This window comes from Hemiscyllium ocellatum, unplaced genomic scaffold (assembly GCF_020745735.1).
Source record: "Hemiscyllium ocellatum isolate sHemOce1 unplaced genomic scaffold, sHemOce1.pat.X.cur. scaffold_3846_pat_ctg1, whole genome shotgun sequence".
Classification (NCBI taxonomy): Eukaryota; Metazoa; Chordata; class Chondrichthyes; order Orectolobiformes; family Hemiscylliidae; genus Hemiscyllium; species Hemiscyllium ocellatum.
Window position 1 is genome coordinate 1 of NW_026868682.1, and position 23,686 is coordinate 23,686.

At 42.2% G+C, this 23,686-nt stretch overlaps 1 protein-coding gene across 1 annotated transcript; it reads right to left on the reverse strand.

Annotated features, from left to right (window-relative positions):
• Nucleotides 1-1,110: 1,110 nt before the first annotated feature.
• ttll2 (tubulin tyrosine ligase-like family, member 2) lies at nt 1,111-19,200 on the reverse strand. Its single transcript, XM_060823192.1, has 2 exons — nt 19,078-19,200; nt 1,111-3,070 (listed from the first exon to the last, which is right to left on the reverse strand). The coding sequence occupies exon 2, from the start codon at nt 3,043-3,045 to the stop codon at nt 1,111-1,113; it is 1,935 nt and encodes a 644-aa protein (XP_060679175.1). The 5' UTR covers nt 3,046-3,070; nt 19,078-19,200.
• Nucleotides 19,201-23,686: the final 4,486 nt, after the last annotated feature.

The window sequence follows — 23,686 nt, forward strand, 5'->3', positions numbered from 1 at the left end:
TTTTCTTATTAAATAAATGTTCACATGAACAATATCAAGAGGTTATGCTCCATTAGGTATTAGGGAAAGAGTTTTGCTTTTCCTTACAGGTTTCTAACAATGGTATGGCTTTGTGGATGGTTTACCTTTTAGCTTCTTGCTGCTGATACTATGCCCGTCAATCAGATAGGTGAACATCTAAAGTGGCAATATATTTCATAAACATCCAAAGTGTCATCTCTGCTACCAGAAGCTTTTCGGTTTCATTTTCCTCACACTGTTTGTAGGCTATTCATGGCTGACAGTGTTTGATGTGAAGCACAGCTAAGCTTTAAACAACTAGTTAACAATTTAAAGATTGCATTTGACCAGAGCAGGTATTGATCCCGGAGCCAACATTTGTGGGAAAGGTAAGAGACAACCTGATGCATTACCAGAGTCTGGTGAAATACTGAACCTTTTACAGCATTATAGATCTTCATCATGAAGGATAGCTTCCATCTCGAAAGGTATTTTGAATACATGGGAACATTAGCTCTAATTGAAAGATATCCATTACTCATCTGGTTTCTGGCAGAATGAGAACAGGCATGCACTACCTGAATAATTGTAGATTATTTTGTTTAATGAAGTTCATTAACTACTCCTTAGAGCTGTTATAAGAAATGAGTAATACAGCCAAAGTTACACAATGCAGTGAAGCAGATTACAGATTGGATTGTTAAACATTTACTCCAATAGGATTTCCAGTAGTTTACTGCAATAACATTCAGAAAATGACTGTGAAGTGCATTGCACTACACTATTTGTAAATAAGCACAACATTGTTATTTCACTTACTGGTCATATGGTTACTGCATAGCACAATAGGCATCTGCTGACCATTATTTTCTTGTGTAATAATGTTTACAACTGTCATATAATACTGTGTGAAAATAAAAATTGTTTCTATCCCTTGTGGTAACTGGCTCAGTAGCACCCAATGGTTTGTTTGGTTTTAAATTTTAAACTATTTTTAAATGAAAAATTATAAATAAATTACCCCCAAGAACTGCATTTCCACTTGTGAAGAATTTAATACCTTTATTTATAAAATTAAAGTAACTGGGGTTAAAACAAAAGTTCAACTATTTAATTTTGAAAGCAGCATTCACTAAGCAATGGAGGATTCCGTGGACCCCACAGAAAAGAACCAAAACATTCTTTTCTGTTAGAAGAGCTATCCAGATGGGGCTCACTTTTACTTTTTGCACTCTTTGGCAGCTGTAATATCTTTGGCATCTTCTGCAATTCCTGCATTATGATCCTTATGTTTATAGGGTCCCGGGAAGCCTTTAGTGTTATTTCATTAAATGGAAATGTCAGTATAAAGTCACCAATGCGGTTCTTAGGCTTCTTATCAACTTCTGAAAGACTGTACTGAGGAAAAGATGCTAGTTGGTATCTTTGCAAATCAACTGAAGGAAATCTTGGGCCCGTTTTATGAAAATTCCCATCAGACTGTTCATATTTTGCTCCCAGCAACATGACTCTGCCCACTGGATTCTGTGTGCGTATATAACTTCTATTCATCTTTTCTCTCATCTGTGAAGTCAGGGTTTTCTTTGGCAGTGATCTAGTGGGCTTCACATTCTTTATGCATTTCTTAGGGTCCAAACAATAGACAGACACAGCACCTGTAGAACTATATACCTTCTTGATATTTTTCCCAGAATCTTCCCCAGTGGAACTTGGGATATGAGAGAACTGTTTGCTGGTATAAGATGATTTGTTCTCTTCTTCTACTTTTTGGGAATCCATCTCTTGATCTTCACTTTGGTTGTACCCATTAGATTGATTACAATTTTTACGATAGACTAACAGTGAATCATTTTGGGAACTGGACCAAATTTCATTTGCTTTTTTAGAAGCATTGGAGTGAAGAGGCAGCACATTTCCAAATGAGTTAGTCACACAAAAGGAAGGATGGCTCCGAGAAAGTATATTATATTGCCAGGGACTTGGGTAACCACGTTGGCGCAACCTATCGACCTCTTTATAATTCAGCAGATCAATGAGGTCATATAAAAGCCCTTTCTTCACTATTACATCAGCATTACAGTCTACCATTAGTGCTGGACTATAATTTACTTCTAAAAGCCATGGTTTTATGTTTTCATCTATTAGGATATCAAACCCAAAGAGTTCAAGACAGTTCGGAGGGGATGGAATGGAGGGAGTAATTGTTAGCAAAGTCATTGTCACAATATTGCTTATCTTCTGCCACATGAGTGGTTCATTTATATTAAGACTATGCAGAAAAGCACGGAATTGACTCATTGTCCATTTGCAACCAGAACCAACCCGTTCTTTATCCATAGTGTAGGAAGGTCCAAATCTATTGATGCTGGTGTTTGTCAAATGAGCATATACATTATCTAAAGATGCAAGACTATACTTTTCTGTCCCAAACCGCACCAGACCTTCTTGATATATATAAACTATCAATGGACAGAAACTAGTGACACAAACATAGATTCGCAAATCAAATTTGTAACCAGAGATAAGAAGAGGATTGCTGATATATTTTTGTACGATAACAGAACAGCTGTAAGTCAAATCTTTAATATCTTGAAATATAAATATTCCTCTACCACGAGAGAGATCAACAGGCTTGCATATCCAGTATCCAAGCTTTCCACCATTTGCTTTCTTGTCTTTTGTATATTCAGCAACAAATTTGGTGTAATCATTGGGAAGAATGAAAGCTATAGGGCTAAAGTTATATGTTGTAGAACCATAAACCCCTGACATACGCTTTAAATTACGAGCAAGATTGTCTTTTCGAGTTATGCCCATGATTTTTGGGTAGTGGATCAATCTTTGCCAAGGCATAATGTTTTCATACTCTGCATTGGAAAAACCAGATCGCCAATATAAGTTCCAATCATTTTCATCCTGTTCTTCCTCATTAAATTCCACCCAACCACGCTCAAGGAGAACATCACGCACAATTTCAGGTGTGCCTTCATGGAGACGAAAGACCAATGACTTGGTTAGATCTTCTGATCCAGATTGACACGACATGGTTCTATGCAGTACTTACTATCCTCTAAAGGCAGAGAGAGAGAGAGAGAGAGGGAGGGAAATAAGAGATTAATAATTCTTATATCACAACATAATGGCAAGTCCATTGCTCAATCTAAACAAAATCAATGTATGTTGGGCAAGTGAATTTGAAAAGTTAAAACAATACAATATTCCAATCTAGCCAATACTTAAGCACCAAACCTCACTAGTTAGTGGAATGAATGCATTAAATTGATGTAGCAGTAGCATTCCATTTCTGAAGGGGCAGTGTTTAGAGATTGTCTAAAAAATGTGAAGACCAAATATAAATAAGTGATTTGGATGTGAATATAGGAGGTATGACCTCCCTTGTACATGATACAAAATTGGTGGTGTAGTGGACAGCAAAGAAGGTTATCTCAAGGTATAATGGGACCTTGATCAGATGGGTCGATGGGCTGAGAAGTGGCAGCTGGAGTTTAATTTAGAATGTGAGATGTTGCATTGTGTAAAGGCAAATTAGGGCAGGATGTATACCTAATGGTAGGATCCTGGAGAGTGTTGTCAAACAAAGAGACCTTGGGTAGTGTCAGAGTTCCTTGAAAGTGGAGTCGCAGATAGATAAGACAGTGAAGGCAGCATTTGATACACTTGTCTTTGTTGATCAGTGCATTGAGTATAGATGTTGATGCTGTACAGGACGTCAGTTAAGCCGCTAATGGAAAAGTGCATTCAATTCCAGTCTCCCTGCTGTAGGAAAGATGTTATGAAACTTGAAAGGCTTCAGAAAAGATTTACAAGGATGTTGTTGAGGTGAGAGGGTTTCAGAAATAGGGAGAGGCTTAATAGGCTGGGGCTGTTTTCCCTGAATTGTAGGAAACTGAGGGGTGACTTTATAGACATTTATAAAATCATGACGGACATGGATAGGATGAACAACCAAGGTCTTTTTCCCAGGATAGAGGAATCCAAAATCAGAGGGCATAGGTTTAAGATAAGAGGGGAAAAATTCAAAAAATAACCTAAGGGGAAAGTTTTTCACACAGAGGATGGTCCCTGTATGGAAGGAGCTGCCAGAGGGTGTGGTGTAGGCTGGTACAATTACAGCATTTAAAAGGCATCTGGACGGGTACATGTACTGGATGGATTTAGAGGGATATGGGCCAAATGTTATCAAATAGATCTAGATTAATTTATGATATCTGGTCAGCTTGGACGCGTTGAACTGAATGGTCTATTTTCATGCTGTTCAACTTTGTGACTCTAGATTCTGAATGCTGGTGGCAAACTGATGGGAATTGTGTTGTGTTCGTGAACACAGAATTACACTCTCCTAGATTGGTAAGTAGCATAGGTTCAAGTTACTTGAAAATCTCAAAATCGCTTTACCTAACAGACAAAATGATAGTTGCTTTGTACCTGCAAACTATGTACTTATCTTTAGCCAAGTATGTTGTTAGTTGGATTCCGCGTAGCCACTGGTCATGTGATGTTATTCTCATTTTTGGTCATTCAACTCAAAGCAGTGACATGGAATGGAGAGGTGGCTCTCTGCCCTCAACTGATGGATTTTGTGAGCAGGACAAACTACTGCCTATTGATTGATTTAAAAGATATTATGCAATGCAAGGAGCCATGACCAGTTAGGCAATTAATCATTCTGTGAATCCATCCACTTTTTCACTATTTTCACAAAGACCACAAAGCTACAAAAACCAAATACATTGAGCTACAATTTAAAGATTTACACTTACATTCTGATTTTGTGACTGAATTCTTGGGTTTTTTAATATATAAATCGGGTCTTGAAATCCCTAGCTGCAAGTTGAACCAATGACTCAGAATTTTCAGTCAATGCCAGTACCTCATGAGAAAAGTCAGTTACATACATGTTGGCAGATGCAAATCTCAAAATTGGAGTTACATGCTTGGCTGCTCATAAATTACAAAAAGTCAACTCTGACTGAATATTGGAGCAACTGACTGAAACAGTAGGAGGTAAGCAGCGAAACAGCTGAGTTTACTGTCAGATAGCTGGAAAGGATGGTGTTAAACAAGGAACAGTACAGCACAGTACAGATCTTTTGGCTCTCAATGTCGTGCTGAACTTTTATCCTACTCTAAGATCAGACAAACCTACATACCCTTCATTGTACTATCTTCCATGTGCCTATCCAAGAGTTGCTTAAATGTCCCTAATGTATCTGACTCTACTGCCACTGCTGGCAATGCATTCCATGCACCCACCACTGAGTAAACAGCCTACCTCTAACATCTCCCCTAAACGCTCCTCCAATTACATTAGAATCATGACCCCTCATCACAGACATTTCCGCTCTAGCTATCCACTCTATTTTATACACCTCTGTCAGGCCACCTCTCATGCTTCTTTGCCCCAATTAGAAAAGCTCTAGCTCCTCAACCTTTCTTCATAAGACATGTCCTCCAGTCCAGGCAGCATCCTGGTAAATCTCGTCTGCACTCTCTGCAAGTTTCCACATCTTTCCTGTAATGAGGCGACCAGAACTGAACACAATATTCCCAGTGTGGTCTAACCAGGACTCTATAGAGTTGCAGCATAACCCCGTGGCTCTTAAAACTCAATCCTCCTGCTATTGAAATCCTATACACCATATGCCTTCTCAACAACCCTATCAACTTGGGTGACAATTTTGAGGGATCTATGGAATGAACCCAAGATCCCTCTGTTGCTCCATACTGCCAAGAATCCTGCCTTTAACCCTGTAAAGTGCATTCAGATCCAACCTTCCAAAGTGAATCACTTCACTTTTCCAGGTTGAATTCCATTACCAGCCCAGCTCTGCATCCTGTCATTGTCCCATTGAAACTTACAACAGCCCTCCACAGTATCCACAACTCCAACAACCTATGTGTCATCGGCAAACTTACTAACCCACCCTCCACTTCTTCACTCAAGTCATTTGTAAAAATCACAAAGAGCACAGGTCCCAGAATTGATCCCTGTGAACACCACTGGTGACTGAGCTCCAGGCTGAATATTTCCCATCTACTCCCACCCTCTGCCTTCTATGGGCCAGCCAACTCTATCCCTACAGTCACATTTTCCTGTATCCCATGCCTCCTCACTTACCAAATGAACCTACCATGGGGGAACCTTACCAAATGCTTTGCTAAAATCCATGTATACAACATTCACTGCTCTACCTTCAATAAGAATTGTAAGGCATGTTCCATCCCTCACAAAGCCATGCTGACTATCTCTAATCAAACTATGGTTTTCCAAGTAATCATAAATATTGTCTCTCAGAATCCTCTCCAATACTTTGCTCTCCACAGACATGAGATTGACTGGTCTGTAATTCCCAGGGTTATCCCTATTCCCTTTCTTAAATAACATTTGCCACCCTCCAATCATCTGGCACTACTCCAGTGGACAGTGAGGACCCGAAGATTATCGCCAAAGGTGCAGCAATCTCTTCCTTCACTTGTGGGCAGCACGGTGGCACAGTGGTTAGCACTGCTGCCTCACACCGCCTGAGACCCGGGTTCAATTCCCGACTCAAGCGACTGACTGTGTGGAGTTTGCACGTTCTCCCCGTGTCTGCGTGGGTTTCCTCCGGGTGCTCCGGTTTCCTCCCCACAGTCCAAAGATGTGCGGGTCAGGTGAATTGGCCATGCTAAATTGCCCGTAGTGTTAGGTCAGGGGTAAATGTAGGGGTATGGGTGGGTTTCGCTTCGGCGGGTTGGTGTGGACTTGTTGGGCCGAAGGGCCTGTTTCCATACTGTAAGTAATCTAATCTAATCAAAAAAAAAAGTTCCTGTAGTTAGCTTGGGTATATCCCATCTGGCCCAGGGGATATTTCCATTCCAAATTTTCAACACATCCCCATTCTTAACATCAAACCGTTTGAACATATCAGTCTATTTCACGCTTTCCTCAGAAATGTCATGGTCCCCCTATGAAAAATAATGAACATGGAAGCATGGGAAGGGTTAAAGCATGAAGACCACTGGCAATCTGTGGTCTGTAAAGGCAGGATGGGATATGAATAGCGGAGTGCTCTTACACCAATTAGCAGAGTAAGGTTAAGGCTGAAAGGTCACTATGTCGAGATAAGATAACACAAGTAATAAAGCAGGTTTCTCTGTTAAGTGTTATTATGACAGGATTGGGACCATATATATTTGGGACATGACATTAAAATATCTAATTAATAGATAGTAGAGTCAGCTTGAGACAGGAGACTATTGTAATGGAATAGCTAAATATCTATCATGACAGGTTAGTCTGAAATGGAAGATCACTGTAGCAGAGAGTTAGCAATAAATATCTAACTGTGACATTAGGATAACATTAAATAGAATGTACAACTAAAGAGATAATGGGAAGTAACGTCACTGGTTTATTGTGTAGTTAGAATGAGGTACTTTGATTAATATAGTTGAACATGCTGATAAGCTAACAGAAACATGATAAAAAGAAATAAAAATCCACAGACCCTGAGGTTTGGGGGCATTCGAGAATCTGCTTTCTCAGTGTCACGGTTTTGTGTTTGCAAATAAAGGACCTACTTCTTGAAGAACTCTGTGTCTCCTGGTGATTCTCTATATTTTCTCCACAACACCCCTCAGTAGTGAATACTGAAACAAAGTATTCATTAAAGACCTCCCCTACCTCCAACTCCAGACACAAGTACCCTCCAGGAGCCCGAATCGGCCCTATCCTCACTCTTGAGGGTGTGGTGCTGGAAAAGCACAGCCCGTCAGACAGCATCCAAGAAGCGAGACAATAGACGTTTCAGGCATATGCCCTTCATCAGGAATGAAGCTCATGTGCCAAGAGGGCTGAGATAAAAATGGGAGGGGTGGAGCTGGGGGGGTGGTGGTGGGTGGGGGGGGGGAGGGGGGGGAGAGAGGGGAAGAGAGAGAAGGTAGCTGAGAGTGTGATCGGTAAACGAAGGTGGGGGTGAAGGTGATTGGTCAGAGAGGATGGTGGAGCAGATAGGTTGGCAGGACAGGTCAAGAGGGCACTGCCAAGTTGGAAGGTTGGATCTGGGATAAAGTCAGGGGGAAGGAGAAATGAGGAAACTGGTGAAATCCACATTGATCCCATGTGGTTGGAGGGTCCCAAAGTGGAAGATGAGGTGTTCTTCCTCGAGGTGGCAGGAGATAAGGGTTTGGCAATGGAGGCGGCCTAGGACATGCATGTCCTTGGGAGAGTGAGAGGGGGAGTTAAAGTGTTCGGCCACGGGCCGGTGGGTTGTTTCTTGCATGTGTCCTGGAGACGTTCTCTGAGGCATTCGGCAAGTAGGTGTCCTGTCTCCCCAATGAGGAGGAGACCGCATCGGGAGCAATCGATATAGTAAATGACGTTGTGGAAGTGGAAGTAAATCTCTAACAGATGTGGATGGCTCCTTTGGGGCCTTGGGCAGATGTGAGGGGGTTGGGGGGGGGGGGGGAGAGCGGGAGGTGTGGGCACAGGTTTTTCAATTCTTGTAGTGGCAGGAGAAGGTGCCAGGAGAGGAGGGTAGGTTTGTTTGGGGGGGGGGGCATTGACCTGACAAGAGACTGCCAGAGGGAATGGCCTTTACAGAACATATCACTGGTAGAGGGGTCTGTTTGTAGTTTGCGGAAATGGTGGATGATGATGCAATGTATAATAGGTTGGTGAAGTAGAAGGTGAGGACCAGGGCAATTCTGTCCTTGTTGTGGCTGGAGAGATGGGGACCGAGGACGGAGGTGTGGGAAGTGGCTGATATGCGTTGGAGGGCATCATTGACCATGTGGCAGGGGAATATGCGGTCTTTGAAGAAGGAAATCGTCTGGCGTGTTCTGTGATGGAACTTGTCCTCCTGGGAGCAGATGCGGCGGAACTGAAGAAATTGAGAGTAAGGGATAGTGTTTTTACAGGAAGCAGGGTGGGAGGTGGTGTTGTCAAGGTAGCTGTGGGAAGCAGTGGGTTTGTAGATGGCTGTGTTGGGTTTTAAGATGGAGAGGTCCAGGAGGGGAGAGAGGTGTTTGAGATGGTCCAGGTGACCTTAAGGTTGGGGTGGAACGTGTTGGTGAAGTTGATGAACTATTCTACCTCCTCGTGAGAGCACAAGGTGGCGCTGATACGGTCATCAATGTTGCGGAGGAAAAAATGGGGCAGTGTAGTGGCAGAAGATGGACCACTCCACGTACCCAATGCAAAGACAGACATAGCTAGGGCCCATGCAGATGCCCATGGCTACCCCTTTGGTCTGGTGAAGGTGGGAGGATTCAAAGGAGAAATTATTGAGGATGAGGACCAGTTCAGCCAAACAAGTGAGTGTCAGTGGAAGGGCACTGGTGGGGACAACAGGAGGGAAAGAAACAGAAGGCTGGGAGACCTTCGTCATACTGGATGTCCATGGTGAAGGCGAGTCGTTGGGGGCCAGAGAAACGAACGTCAGCCCACCTTATCCCAGATCCAACCTTTCAACTCGGCACTGCCTCTTGACCTGTCCATCTTCCTTCCCACCTATCTGCTCCACCTTCCTCTCCAACCTATTACCTTCACCCTTACCTTCATCTATCTCAGCCCCATCCCCTCCCATTTTTATGTCAGTCTCCTTGGCCCACAAATCTCATTCCTGATGAAGGGCTTATGCCTGAAACATTGATTCTCCTGCTCCTCGAATGCTGCCTGTGCTTTTCCAGCACCACATCCTCGACTCTGATCTCCAGCATCTGCAGTCCCCACTTTTGCCTATCCTCACTCTGGCCATCCTCTTGTTCCTCACGCAAGTGTAGAAGAATGCCTTAGGACTTTTTTAAAAATCCTACCTGCTAAAACAGTTTCATGTACCCTTCTAGCTCCTCCAAGTCCATTCTTCAGTTCCTTCCTGGTTACCTTGGAACTCTCTAAAGCCCTGTCTGATCCTTGCTTCCTCGATATTAAGTAAGTTGTCCCCAAATTTTGTAGATTATCTTTCTTAAAAGGATAGGATAGAGTTGAAAATGGAGAAGAACTTCTTCAAGAGGAATAAAAGATGATGTAATTGATTTCAATGATTATATAGGATGTGCAACAGAAAAACAAGCCAGTCAGGCTAATGACTCAATGCGGGTGTCCATGCTCTACTGAAAGTCCTCCCATTTTTCCTCATCTAAATGTAGTCATCTATTCACTTCTGCCACAAATGTTTTCACAGTTTCCCCATAAATGTGCTTCAAATACATCCTGAGAAAGTATTCCACATCCTTGCCACTCTTTGTGTAAAACTGTTTCTTCTGAAATTCCCTATTGGATTTCTTGATTACCTTATATTGATGAATTCTAGATATGTTCTTCCTAACAATGTGAAACTTCCTCTCTGTATCCATTCTCCAAAAGCCTTTCATAATTTTGTAGGCTTCTGTTCGATCACCTCTCAGCCTTCTGTTGTCAAGAAAAAAGAGACACAGCCTGTCGATCCTTTCTGATATGTATGCCCAAATATTTTTGGAATAATCCTTGTAAATCTTCTCTGTCAGCTCTGCAGTTGCTCTATATCCTTTTCATATAGTGATAAAAGCTGCACACGGCACTTTAAAATGTAGTCTAATTAAAGTTTTAATACAGGTTTAGTATAACTTGATTACTTCAGCCCTTCTAATAATAAAGCCTAGTACTTGTTCTTCTTATGACCTTGCTAAACGGTGCTGCAACTTTAGGTGATTTGTGTAATTATACTGCCCTATTCTTCTATTCTACCTGGACTATCACCTAATTTCTTCCTTCGAAAACTGTGTTGAACTTTATTTACCAATTATTTGCACGTCCCTGTAATTTTTTACATTTCTCTTCAGAATTGACCACTCCACTCCATCAGAAACTGCCATCATGTACAAATTTAGAAATTAGATTAGATTCCCTACAGTGTGGAAACAGGCATTTCGGCCCAACCAGTGCACACTGACCCTCCGAAGAGTAACCCACCCAGACCCATTTCCCTCTGACTAATGATTTAGGGCGGCGCGGTGGCTCAGTGGTTAGCACTGCTGCCTCACAGCACTAGGGTCCCAGGTTCAATTCCAGTCCGTGTGGAGTTTGCACATTCTGCCCGTGTCTGCGTGGGTTTCCTCTGGGTGCTCCGGTTTCCTCCCACAGTCCAAAGATGTGCAGGTCAGGTGAATTGGCCTTGCTAAATTGCCCATAAGTTAGGTGCATTAGTCAGAGGGAAATCGGTTGGGGTGGGTTACTCTTCAGAGGGTCGGTGTGGACTTAGAGTCATAGAGTCATACAGACGTACAGCATGGAAACAGATCCTTCGGTCCATCCTGTACATGCCGACCAGATATCCCAACCCAATCTAGTCCCACTTGCCATTATCCCTTTAACTAACTGACAAAACAGTGCTTCCATTAAATTGCATGAATGAATGAAACTCATATCAGCAAATAGTAAACAAATCTCAGAAACCAGCTGCAATAATCAGTTTAAAGTCCTGTACTTCTTTAAGTATAGGTACAATTTTTAATTTATTTAGACCTATAGTAAGTAGGCCTAGTCTTTTTTAAACTAACATTTACTAACTTCAAAGACAAAAGGATTAACACCTCTTAATTATGCAAGCAGACAGGACAGACACTCTTCATCCAATCAGCATTTAGCACATTTTAACCCATCTCCTGTCTCCCAGAACAGAAGCCCTTCAACCTTTGTCTGCTATAGACAGAACAATGTAACACCATAGTAATGGAATTTTAATAAATGTAAGAACTATGGTATAAAGGTGCTCTTGTAAAAACTGTATTTCAGGATTCTATTGCCACCTCGTACTTGTGCTGTGAACATAGAACATAGAACGTAGAACAATACAGCACAGAACAGGCCCTTCGACCCATGATGTTGTGCCGAACATTTGTCCTAGCTGAAGCACCTATCCATGTACCTATCCAATTGCCGCTTAAAAGGTCACCAATGATTCTGACTCTGCCAGTCCCACAGGTAGCGCATTCCATGCCCCCACCACTCTCTGGGTAAAGAACCCACCCTGACATTCCCCCTATACCTTCCACCCTTCACTTTAAATTTATGCCCCCTTGTAACACTCTGTTGTACCTGGGGGAAAAGTCTCTGACTGTCTACTCTATCTATTCCCCTGATCATCTTAAAAACCTCTATCAAGTCACCCCTCATCCTTCGCCGTTCTAATGAGAAAAGGCCTAGCACTCTCAACCTATCCTCGTACGACCTATTCTCCTCTGCACCCTCTCCAAAACTTCCATATCTTTCCTAAAGTGAGGCGACCAGAACTGCACACAGTACTCCAAATGTGGCCTTACCAAGGTCCTGTAGAGCTGCAACATCACCTCACAACTCTTGAATTCAATCCCTCTGTTAATGAACGCTAATACACCATAAGCCTTCTTACAAGCTCTATCCACCTGAGTGGCAACTTTCAAAGAGCTATGAACATAGACCCCAAGATCCCTCTGCTCCTCCATCTTACTAAGAACCCTACTGTTAACCCTGTATTCCGCATTCTTATTTGTCCTTCCAAAATGGACAACCTCACACTTGACAGGGTTGAATTCCATCTGCCATTCCTCAGCCCAGCTCTGCATCATATCTATTTTCACCACTCACCGATTCCAGTAATTATTTGAATACGATCCACACACTCATGAGTAAGAATACCATTTTTCTCCTTACCACTGATAAGAAAAATGGTCTATAATTCTCTGGATATATTGTTCCCCTGTTAAATGTATGGTTTGCATTGGGCTTTCACCCAATCTGTTGGTACTACAACTGCTAATGAATTATTAAGTATCAATAGTAATACCTCTACTGAATCTTCTTTAGATTGCCCTAAATTACATGATTGTAATTTATTCAGTCCAGCTGTCTTACCATCTGAGCTTGCTTAGTTTAGTCAATGCATCCTCTTATTTTTATTTAAACACACAGTCCTCATCAATTAATATTGTTCCCACTTGTTGTATCTTCCAAATATTGAATTTAGCTTTAATATTTCGGTCATCTCGCTATTGTTACTTAGATTAGATTAGATTCCCTACAGTATGGAAACAGGCCTTTTGGCCCAACAAGTCCACACCGACCCTCCGAAGGGAAACCCACCCAGACCTGTTTCCCTCTGACTAATGCACCTAACGTTGTGGGCAATTTAGCATGGCCAATTCTCCTGACCTGCACACCTTTGGACTGTGGGAGGAAACCGGAGCACCCGGAGGAAACCCACGCAGACACAGGGAGAATGTGGCGGTACGATGGTTAGCACTGCTGCCTCACAGCGCCAGAGACCCAGGTTCAATTCCCACCTCAGGTGACTGACTGTGTGGAGTTTGCACGTTCTCCCCGTGTCTGCGTGGGTGTGCTCCGTTTTCCTCCCACAGTCCAAAGATGTGCAGGTCAGGTGAATTGGCCACGTTAAATTGCCCGCAGTGTTAGGTAAGGGGTATGGGTGGGTTACGCTTCGGCGGGTCAGTGTGGACTTGTTGGGCCGAAGGGCCTGTTTCCACACTGTAATGTAATCTAATCCACACAGAGTCGACCAAGGCTAGAATCGAACCTAGGTCCCTGGCGCTGTGAGGCAGCAGTGCTAACCACTGAGCCACCCTGCCACCCATTATCTTGTTTCTCCCTTAATGGTCCTATTCCCTCTTTCACATTTTTTTTTGAGATGAGGATCTCGCTCACTAGGCCAGCATGTGGAAGTGTGCATGTTCAGCTACTGACAGAGCATACTGCAGCACTGATGAAAGAACTCGAGGACCTTTGGCTCATCCGAGAGAACGAGATCTTTTTGGACAAGACCTTCAGCGAGGTTATTACACCAATCGTACCAGAAGAGAGCAGACGATGAGGGAGGCAGAGAGGAGACAGGTGCTAGAGACCCCGAGGGAAACAGTAGAGACAGATGACACTGCCAGTCTGCAAGGCGGCAAAGTCTGTCAGTCAAAAGTTGGCATGGAGACAGAGCCGAAGAGTCAGACATCGCACAGAGCCGTGGTAATAGGGAAAGTCTATAGTGAGAGGAACTGACCGGGTTTTTGTGGCAGCAGATGGAACTTAGGGATGGTGTGGTGTGTTGCCTTCCTGGTGCCAGGGTTAAAGACATCACAGACAGAGTGTAGGAAATCCTCAAGGACGAAGGCGAAGAGCCGAAGGTGGTGTACATGTCGGCACAAATGATGTCAGGAAGAAGAGGAGGAACATACTACAGCGGGACTTCGGAGAACTAAGAAGAAAGCTGAAAAGCAGGACATCCAAGGTGGTTATCTCTGGTTTGCTTCCAGTTCCCCAGGCTGGTGAAGCCAGAAACAGGGACTTGAACGTGTGGCTGGGGAACTGGTGCATGAAGCAAGGATTTAAATTCTTGGATCACTGGGGTATGTTTTGTGGTAAACGTAAATTCTACAAGAGAGATGATCTGCACATTAATAAGTTAGGGACCAGTATTCTGGCAGGCAGGTTTGCAACACAGCTACATTTAAACTAAGTAGCGGGGGGTGGGTGAAGGGGACAAACTGGATGTTTAAGAAGGAAATTGAAGGGAAAGTTAGAACAAGGGAAGTCAAGAAAGACAACTGTATCAATGAGGCAGTAAACTCAGAAAGGGATCATGCTATAAGGTTGAGTGAAAAAGGAGTTGATGGGACGGGTGACGGCAGTAACAAATTAAAAATACTATACATGAATGTGTGAAGCATTAGAAATAAGATGGATGAGCTTGAGGCTCTTTCGGAATTTGGTAGATACGATATTGTGGGGATAACTGAGACATGGCTTCAAGTGGACAGGGCCTGAGAAATTAATATTCAAGGCTACACGTGCTATCGTAAGGACAGACTGATGGGGAGAGGGGGTGGGGTGGCCATGTTGGTAAGGGATGATATTCAGTCCCTTACGCGGGGGGACCTAGAATCAGGGGATGTAGAGTCAGTGTGGATAGAACTAAGAAATACCAAGGGTATTGTGGGCGGCACGGTGGCACAGTGGTTAGCACTGCTGCCTCACAGCGCCTGTAGACCCGGGTTCATTTCCCGACTCAGGCGACTGACTGTGTGGAGTTTGCACGTTCTCCCCGTGTCTGCGTGGGTTTCCTCCGGGTGCTCCGGTTTCCTCCCACAGTCCAAAGATGTGCGGGTCAGGTGAATTGGCCAAGCTAAATTGCCCGTAGTGTTAGGTAAGGGGTATGGGTGGGTTGCGCTTCGGCGGGTCGGTGTGGACTTGTTGGGCCGAAGGGCCTGTTTCCACACTGTAAGTCTAATCTAAAAAGACCCTCTTGGGAGTTATCTACAGGCCCCCAAACAGGATGTCGGATGTAAGTTAAATCAGGAGCTGAAATTGGCCTGTCGCAAAGATGTTACTACAGTTGTTATGGGGGATTTCAACATGCAGGTAGACTGGGAGAATCAGGAAGGTATTGCACCTCAAGAAAGAGACTTTGTGGAATGCCTCTGAGATGGATTCTTAGAACAGCTGGTGCTGGAGCTGACCAGGGAGAAGGCAATTCAGGATCTGATATTGTGCAACGAACCAGAATTGGTCAGGAACCTCGAAGTAAAGAAGCCATTGGGAAGTAGTGACCATAATACAATAAGCTTCAATCTGCAATTTGAGGGGGAGAGGATACAATCGGAAGTGAAAATAATTCTGTTGAATAAAGGGAACTATGGAGCTATGAGGGAGGAGCTGGCTAAAGTTCAATGGTGCAATACCTTAGCAGGGATGACAGTGGAGGAACAATGGCGGGGATATTTCTGTGTATAATGCAGAAGTTGCAGGATCAGTTTATTCCAAAAAGGAAGAAAGATCCTAGGAGGCGGCGTGGGTGGCCCTGGCTGACGAGGGAAGTTAAGAAACATATAAAAGTTAAAAGAGAAAAAGTATAACATAGCAAAGATAAGTGGGAAAACGGAGGACTGGGAAGCTTTTAAAGAACAGAGGATTACTAAGAAGGAAATACGCAGAGAAAACTTGAAGTACGAAAGTAAACTGGCCAATAATATAAAGGAGGATAGTAGAAGTTTTTTTAGGTATCTGAAAGGCAAAAAAAAATGGTTAAGACTAAAATTGGGCCCTTGAAGACAGAAACAGGGGAATATATTACGGGGAACAAAGAAATGGCAGAAGAATTGAATTGGTACTTCAGATCTGTGTTCACTAAGGAAGACACAAGCAATCTCCCTGAGGTAACAGTGGCTGAAGGACCTGAACTTAAGGGAATTTATATTTGCCAGGAATTGATGTTGGAGAGACTGTTAAGTCTGAAGGTTGATAAGTCCCCAGGGCCTGATGGTCTACATCCCAGGGTACTGAAGGAGGTGGCTCGAGAAATCGTGGATGCGTTGGTGATTATTTTCCAGAGTTCGATAGATTCGGGATCAGTTCCTGCGGATTGGAGGGTGGCTAATGCTGTACCACTTTTTAAGAAAGGTGGGAGAGAGAAAACAGGAAATTATAGACCAGTTAGTCTGACCTCAGTGGTGGGAAAGATGCTGGAGTCTATTATAAAGGATGAAATTACGACACATCTGGATAGTAGTAACAGAGTCAGAGTCAGCATGGATTTATAAAGGGGAAATCATGCTTGACTAATCTTTTAGAATTTTTTGAGGATGTAACTCAGAAGATGGACGAGGGAGATCCAGTAGATGTAGTGTACCTGGACTTTCAGAAAGCTTTTGATAAAGTCCCATATAGGAGGTTAGTGAGCAAAATTAGAGCGCATGGTATTGGGGGCAAAGTACTAACTTGGATTGAAAGTTGGTTGGCTAATTGGAAAAAAAGAGTGGTGATAAACGGCTCCATTTCAGGCAGTGACCAGTGGAGTACCGCAAGGATCAGTACTGGGACCGCAGCTTTTTACAATATATGTTAATGATATAGAAGATGGTATTAGCAATAACATTAGCAAATTTGCTGATGATACTAAGCTGGGTGGCAGGGTGAAATGTGATGAGGATGTTAGGAGATTACAGGATGACCTGGACAAGTTAGGTGAGTGGTCAGGTGCATGGCAGATGCAGTTTGATGTGGATAAATGTATGGTTATCCACTTTGGTGGCAAGAACAGGAAGGTAGATTACTACCTCAATGGAATCAATTTAGGTAAAGGGGCAGTAGAGAAAGATCTGGGTGTTCTTGTACACTAGTCAATGAAGGTAAGCATGCAGGTACAGGAGGTAGTGAAGAAGGTTAATAGCATGCTGGCCTTCATAACAAGAGGGATTGAGTATAAAAGCAAAGAGGTTCTTCTGCAGCTGTACAGGGCCCTGGTGAGACCACACCTGGAGTACTGTGTGCAGTTCTAGTCTCCAAATTTGAGGAAAGACATTCTGGCTACTGAGGGAGTGCAGCATAGATTCACGAAGTCAATTCCTGGAATCGCGGGATTACCTTATACTGAAAGACTGGAGCGACTGGGCTTGTATACCCTTGAGTTTAGAAGACTGAGAGGGGATCTGATTGAGACATAAGATTATTAAAGAATTGGACACTCTGGAGGCAGGAAACATGTTTCCGCTGATGGGTGAGTGCCGAACCAGAGGACACAGCTTAAAAATACGGGGTAGACCATTTAGGACAGAGATGAGGGGAAACTTCTTCACCCAGAGAGTGGTGGCAGTGTGGAATGCTCTGTCCCAGAGGGAAGTGGGGGCCCATTCTCTGGATTCATTTAAGAAAGAGTTGGATAGAGTCTCAAGGACAGTGGAATCAAGGGTTATGGAGATAAGGCAGGAACAGGATACTGATTAAGGATGATCAGCCATGATCATATTGAATGGTGGTGCAGGCTCGTAGGGCAGAATGGCCTACTCCTGCACCTATTGTCTATTGTCATTTATTGCCTATCCCTAATTGCACAGAGGACAGTTAAGTGTCAACCACATTGCTGTGGGTCTGGAGTCACATGTAGGTCAGACCAGGTAAGGATGGCAGTTTACTTCCCTGAAGGACATTAGTGAACCAGATGGGTTTTTCCAACAATTGACAATGGAGTCATGGTCATCATTAGACTCTTAATTCTAGATTTTTGTTGAATTCGAATTCTACCATTTGCCGTAGTAGGATTCGAACCCAGGTCCCCAGAATATTACCTGAGTCTCTGGATTAACCGTCCAGTGAAAACACCACTCAGCCATCACTCCCCATTCTATTGCTGTGCCCGTAAAACATTTAACTATTTTACATTTGTTAACCATTGTTCATTTTCATGTTCTTCTTTGCCTTCTTAACTTTTAATTTTTGGCTGTATTTACTTATGCCACAATACTAGAGGGAAGCACTCCCTGCACATGTTCAGATACAGTGAGAGTCTGAGGGTTGACGTTTTGCAAAACTGAAAGGACTCTGAACCTGTCTAAATATGACAAATGGGTCCCAATTCCAGCATTCCCACCCTATTCCTAGTATCTCAATTCTCTCTGGAATGGGATGAGGGCAGGCTTCATTGTGAGGGTAGATATTTCCTTGTCTACTTATGGCTCCATAGTTTTGATTCAGGAACTTTTCAAAAAGGTAAGTGAAAACCATTTTACCTATTCCACTACAGCTCCTCTGTGTCACTCATGTTTGCATATATCACCATAGCACCCATGAGAACACTCAACCTGTCCACTATCCCCAATAAGTTCCTCATGCATTCCATGCTAATTCATGGTCCTTCCATTTCCATTCCTTCATGTGCACAACCTATAGGCCTATAGTAACAATGACATGTGTGGAGGTGCTCAAACAATATCACCCATTCACAAACTGCATTTTGAAAAAGAACTACTGATTCTACAACCCTGCATAAAAAATTGTCAATTAATCGTACCATTGAAGTATCAAAAGCTTTAAATATGACATTGATAAAACAGATCATAAAAAGATAATTCATAACCACAGTGATGTCAGTCATGTTCTCTGCACCATTATAAAAATATTACATAAGCGAGTTTGTTTACAAGTTTCAGAGTTTCTAACAAAGCCTTATACTGCATACCAAATCTTAATTAGATCTTATACCTTAGTTCAATGCCACCTATAAGGCGCCCCTCAATCACTAGCCCTCACATCATCCACTTAATCTTACAAAAGAAACTTACAGCCAGTCTCCACAAGGTGCTGCAGTACTCGCGATATTAAGGTGTTTGCTTCATCGAGAAACAAGGCAAGGAGTTCTGGTTTTGAATTCCATTCTAGCAGTTGGGCATCCAGTATCAGAGGCACAGAGCGTGTACCAAGTTGACTGTTCCATGACTAGTCAGTCATTGCAGCATCCCTGTGAAGTAGCACAAATCGTAAGCTTTCATACCATTCTCTGTTCCATTCATTCAACCATTCTTGGCTTATACAATCTTTTTCTATGGATCCATTCCATGAATGAGAGGGATCGTCGGGAGTAGTCAAGAAGAAGCTGATGATAATATTGATGATAACAACAAAAGGGAAGAAATACAATAGAGAATACTGGTCTCTTCCCTGCTCCATTTACTACCAGAAAATATTTGTCTTTTAAAAACTTGGCTATCCACACAGTCTCCTGTCCAGTCTATCTTACACACCTATCAACTCAAATTCATCCAAATCCTCCTACCCATTTTTAAAATTTGCACCATATTTGCTTCCATTCATCGTATTTATACTATTTGTATTGACTCCCAGTCCACCGACCTACTAGAATCTTTATACTACCTTCTTCTATAAACCTTTCCTGATCTATAATCCTCTAGTATAGTCAAATACTCTTGGTCTGACTACTGGCAGCAAGCTCCAAATTCCAGAATTTTCTCCTTAAATAGCTTAAAATGTAAAAATCTTTGATTTCTCATTTAAAACATTCCTCAAAACTCTTTATGATGGAGTTATCATGAGACTGAACTCCAGCTGGAATGATTGGCAAACCAGTAAGGAATGTAAAATTGGGCAGAATATCATTGACATTATTCCTTGCACTGGTTTAGCAATTTCTTCATGGTGGCTGGAGGTCAATGCTAACTAGCACATCTTGAGAACCTAAACTTCCACTCAACATTTCCTTCCTTTGGTGTCAATTATATCTTATTTGAATATACTGCTGAGTTACATAAGTGTCTTCTATTGTGAAGGCTGATGCAAAGTATTTATTCAACTCCTCTGCAATTTCTTAGTTCCTCATTATCATTTCCCTAGCCTCATTCTCATAGGTATCTATGTTTGTTTTGACTTCTGTCTTTTTTTATGTATTTAAAGAAACAATTGCTATCCATCTTGCTATTACTTGCAAGTTTACTCTCAAGATTTATCTTTTCCCTCTTCATTTTATTTTGATTGTCTTTTACTGGTTTTGAGAATACAGCAATATCATTAGCCTACCTGAAGACAAGAGATGCATGACCATTATTCTAAACAAATCAGAATACCTTAAAAAGGCAAATGCTCTGCTTTCAGATACTGACACTTACAGCAAGTGATGACAGACCTGACCCCACAATTAGAAAACAGAACTTCATTCTTGTTAATAGGACTTCAAAGATTGGGAGAATTAAAGAGGACAGACTTCCAAAATATGAAATCAGATGGATCCAACACACCATGCTTCTACAGATTAGTAAAAATACACAAACCTGAGGCCCTCCTAAGACCCACAGTCTCTCTACCTGTACACCAACGTACGGACTAGCCAAGGAACCTCACCAAAAGCTAAAACACCTAATTGAAGATTCACGCCACTCCATTCACTCCACCCAAGAACTCCTGAATATATTATAAACACCAAGATAGAAGAGGACAAAACAATGGTCTCCTTTGACGTTACAGCCCTTTTCACATCAATTAACATCCTCCTAACCAAAGAAACACTGGCATCATTACTAGGAAAACCAATACCACAAACACCAGACAACATCAACCTCATCAGCAAAGCCAACATCCTCAAGCCTGTGCATGACCACCCACTTCACATTCAATAACAAAGCCTACACACAAATCAATGGTTCAAGATCAGGGCTAATAGCGAATGTAGTATTGCAGAGACTAGAACAAGGTATCTATCCAACCCAAACTTTGGGTCCACTACATGGATGACACCTTTGTCATCATAAAACGGTACAAATTAGAGAACATATTCAACACTATCAACAATATCCTGACAGGCATAAAACTCAAAAAGAGGAGGTGAACGACAATAGACTCCCATTCTTAGAAGTAAAACAACAAACACAGACCAAATACTTAACTTCAGAAGCAATCGTCGCAATACCCATATACGGAACTGCAGCAAGATATTATTTCAATGAGCTACATCACACAGCAGCATCCAAGAACTACAAAGAACAGAAGAAAAATACCTATATAATATTTTCAAGAAAAACAGGTACCCAATAAACACAATCTACCAATTCCTCAGAAACAAACCCAAACAGGCAGGCACAATGCAACCAAAAACTATAGCCACATTTCTGATATGTTTTTGATGTAATGTAATGACTTTCAGACCACTCAGACCACTTGGCATCATGGTAGCCCACAAACCACCTGCCAACACACTTAAACAGTGACTAATGAACCTAAAGAATCCATTAGATACTACCAGCAAAACTAATGTCATTTACAAAGATACCACACAAGGACTGTGAAAAAATACTATATCGGACAAACAAGCAGGATACTTGCCACCAGGATATATGAACACCAACTAGCCACCAAAAGACATAACCCACTATCACTAGTTTCCATACATACAGACAAAGAAGGACACCATATTGACTGGGACAACACACACATCCTTGGACAAGTGAAACAAAGACATGAACGAGAATTCCTAGGAGCCTAGCAATCTAGCCAGAGCTCTATCAATAAACACATCGATTTAGAGACCATCTACCTTTCCTTGGGGAAACAAAAAACCAGAAATGACATCACCCACCTTAAGAAATCAAGATCTATAAATAGAGGTGGAACATACCACCAGCATGTCACTGGAGGCTCTCACTGATGATGTTACCTAGTCATGGTGGCAAAACATCTGAAAACAAACCTTCCAGCTCAGTGAGCTAACTTACATCCATATCATCGATCTGAGCTACAAACCTTCTCAAAAATCATGAATATTCCCAATCCTTTGGCTTACCACTATCTTTGCCACGTTGTATGTTTCTTCTTTCAATATGATACTTTCTTGAACTTCTCTGGTTAACCATGGTTGGCTTATCATGGGGAAAGGTAGAAAAGTAGAGTTGAGGAATATCAAATCTGTCATGATTGCTTTGAATGGCATAGTAGCTTCAATAGGCTGAATGGCCTTCTTCTGTTCCCTATTAACATCAAACTAACAGGCCTGTAGTCTTGGTTTTCTCTCCCTCCTTTCTTAAATACTGAGGCTGTACTTGCTATTCTTCAGTTTGCAGGAATCTATAGAATTTTTAAAGATGACTACTAATGAATCTACTAAGTAGTATGTAACTGCGTGCTAACTAATCCACTTAGTTTTGAGCCCTACCTTTTCATAAATACTATGTTCTCCACAACTCCTTTGTTTCCCTAGTATTTCCAAGAAATTTTCTGTAGTTTCCCCTGTAAATGCTGACACAAAGTAATTGTTTAATTTTTCTGTTCTTCATTACAAATTCTCCTGTCTCCATCTGTAATGGACCCACATTTGACTTTACTAACCTTTTCTTTTTCATATACCTAAAAAAGCTTTTATGGTGTGCCTTTTTGTTACTCACTAGTTTACATTCACATTCACTTATTTTCTTTTTTAAATCAATTTGTTGGTTATCTGTTGCTGAATTATAAATTGCTCCCAATCCTTGGGCATTTTCTGGCAATCTTATAAACCACTTATTTTAATTGGATGCAATCTTTAACTTCCTTTTATTGCCATTGTTGATTCACTTTTTGTATTACATATTTATTGTAGACCACGTAATATTAGCCATTGCTGTCTATCATCAAATTCTGGACACAGGGTGATTAAGATATTCTATCATTTTCAAACAATGTAAGGTGGGCGGCACGGTGGCACAGGTGGGCGGCACGGTGGCACAGTTTAGCACTGCTGCCTCACAGCGCCTGAGACCCGGGTTCAATTCCCGACTCAGGCGACTGACTGTGTGGAGTTTGCACGTTCTCCCCGTGTCTGCGTGGGTTTCCTCCGGGTGCTCCGGTTTCCTCCCACAGTCCAAAGATGTGCGGGTCAGGTGAATTGGCCATGCTAAATTGCCCGTAGTGTTAGGTAAGGGGTAAATGTAGGGGTATGGGTGGGTTTCGCTTCGGCGGGTTGGTGTGGACTTGTTGGGCCGAAGGGCCTGTTTCCACACTGTAAGTCTAATCTAATCTAAAACTCAATCCTATGGTGCCCTTAACTGCCAAATTACAATTGGCCTCTTCTTATTACATGATACTAAATCTTCCTCAACTTTATTTGTTTGAATATAATTCTGTTTTCTGATCCTATTAGCATTTGCCTTCATTTTATCTGCCTTCTAATTTATTTGCATCTTTTTAAACTTTCTGTCATCCATTGTGTCCCTCCATTCCCAGCTTTCTTGCAGGTTCACACTTTCTGCAAATCTAGTTTAAACCCTCATCAACAGTACTCGCAAATGCCCCGATGAACATGCCAATCATATTCCTGCTAAGGTACAACCTGTTCGTTTTATACATACCTCATCTGCTTCGGAACTAGTCCCAACGCTTCAGAAATCTGATCCCTCCCTACGATACAAATTA

Excerpts from the sequence above, each read along its gene's own strand:
- ttll2 (XM_060823192.1), bottom strand. The coding sequence starts at position 3,045 with ATGTCGTGTCAATCTGGATCAGAAGATCTAACCAAGTCATTGGTCTTT.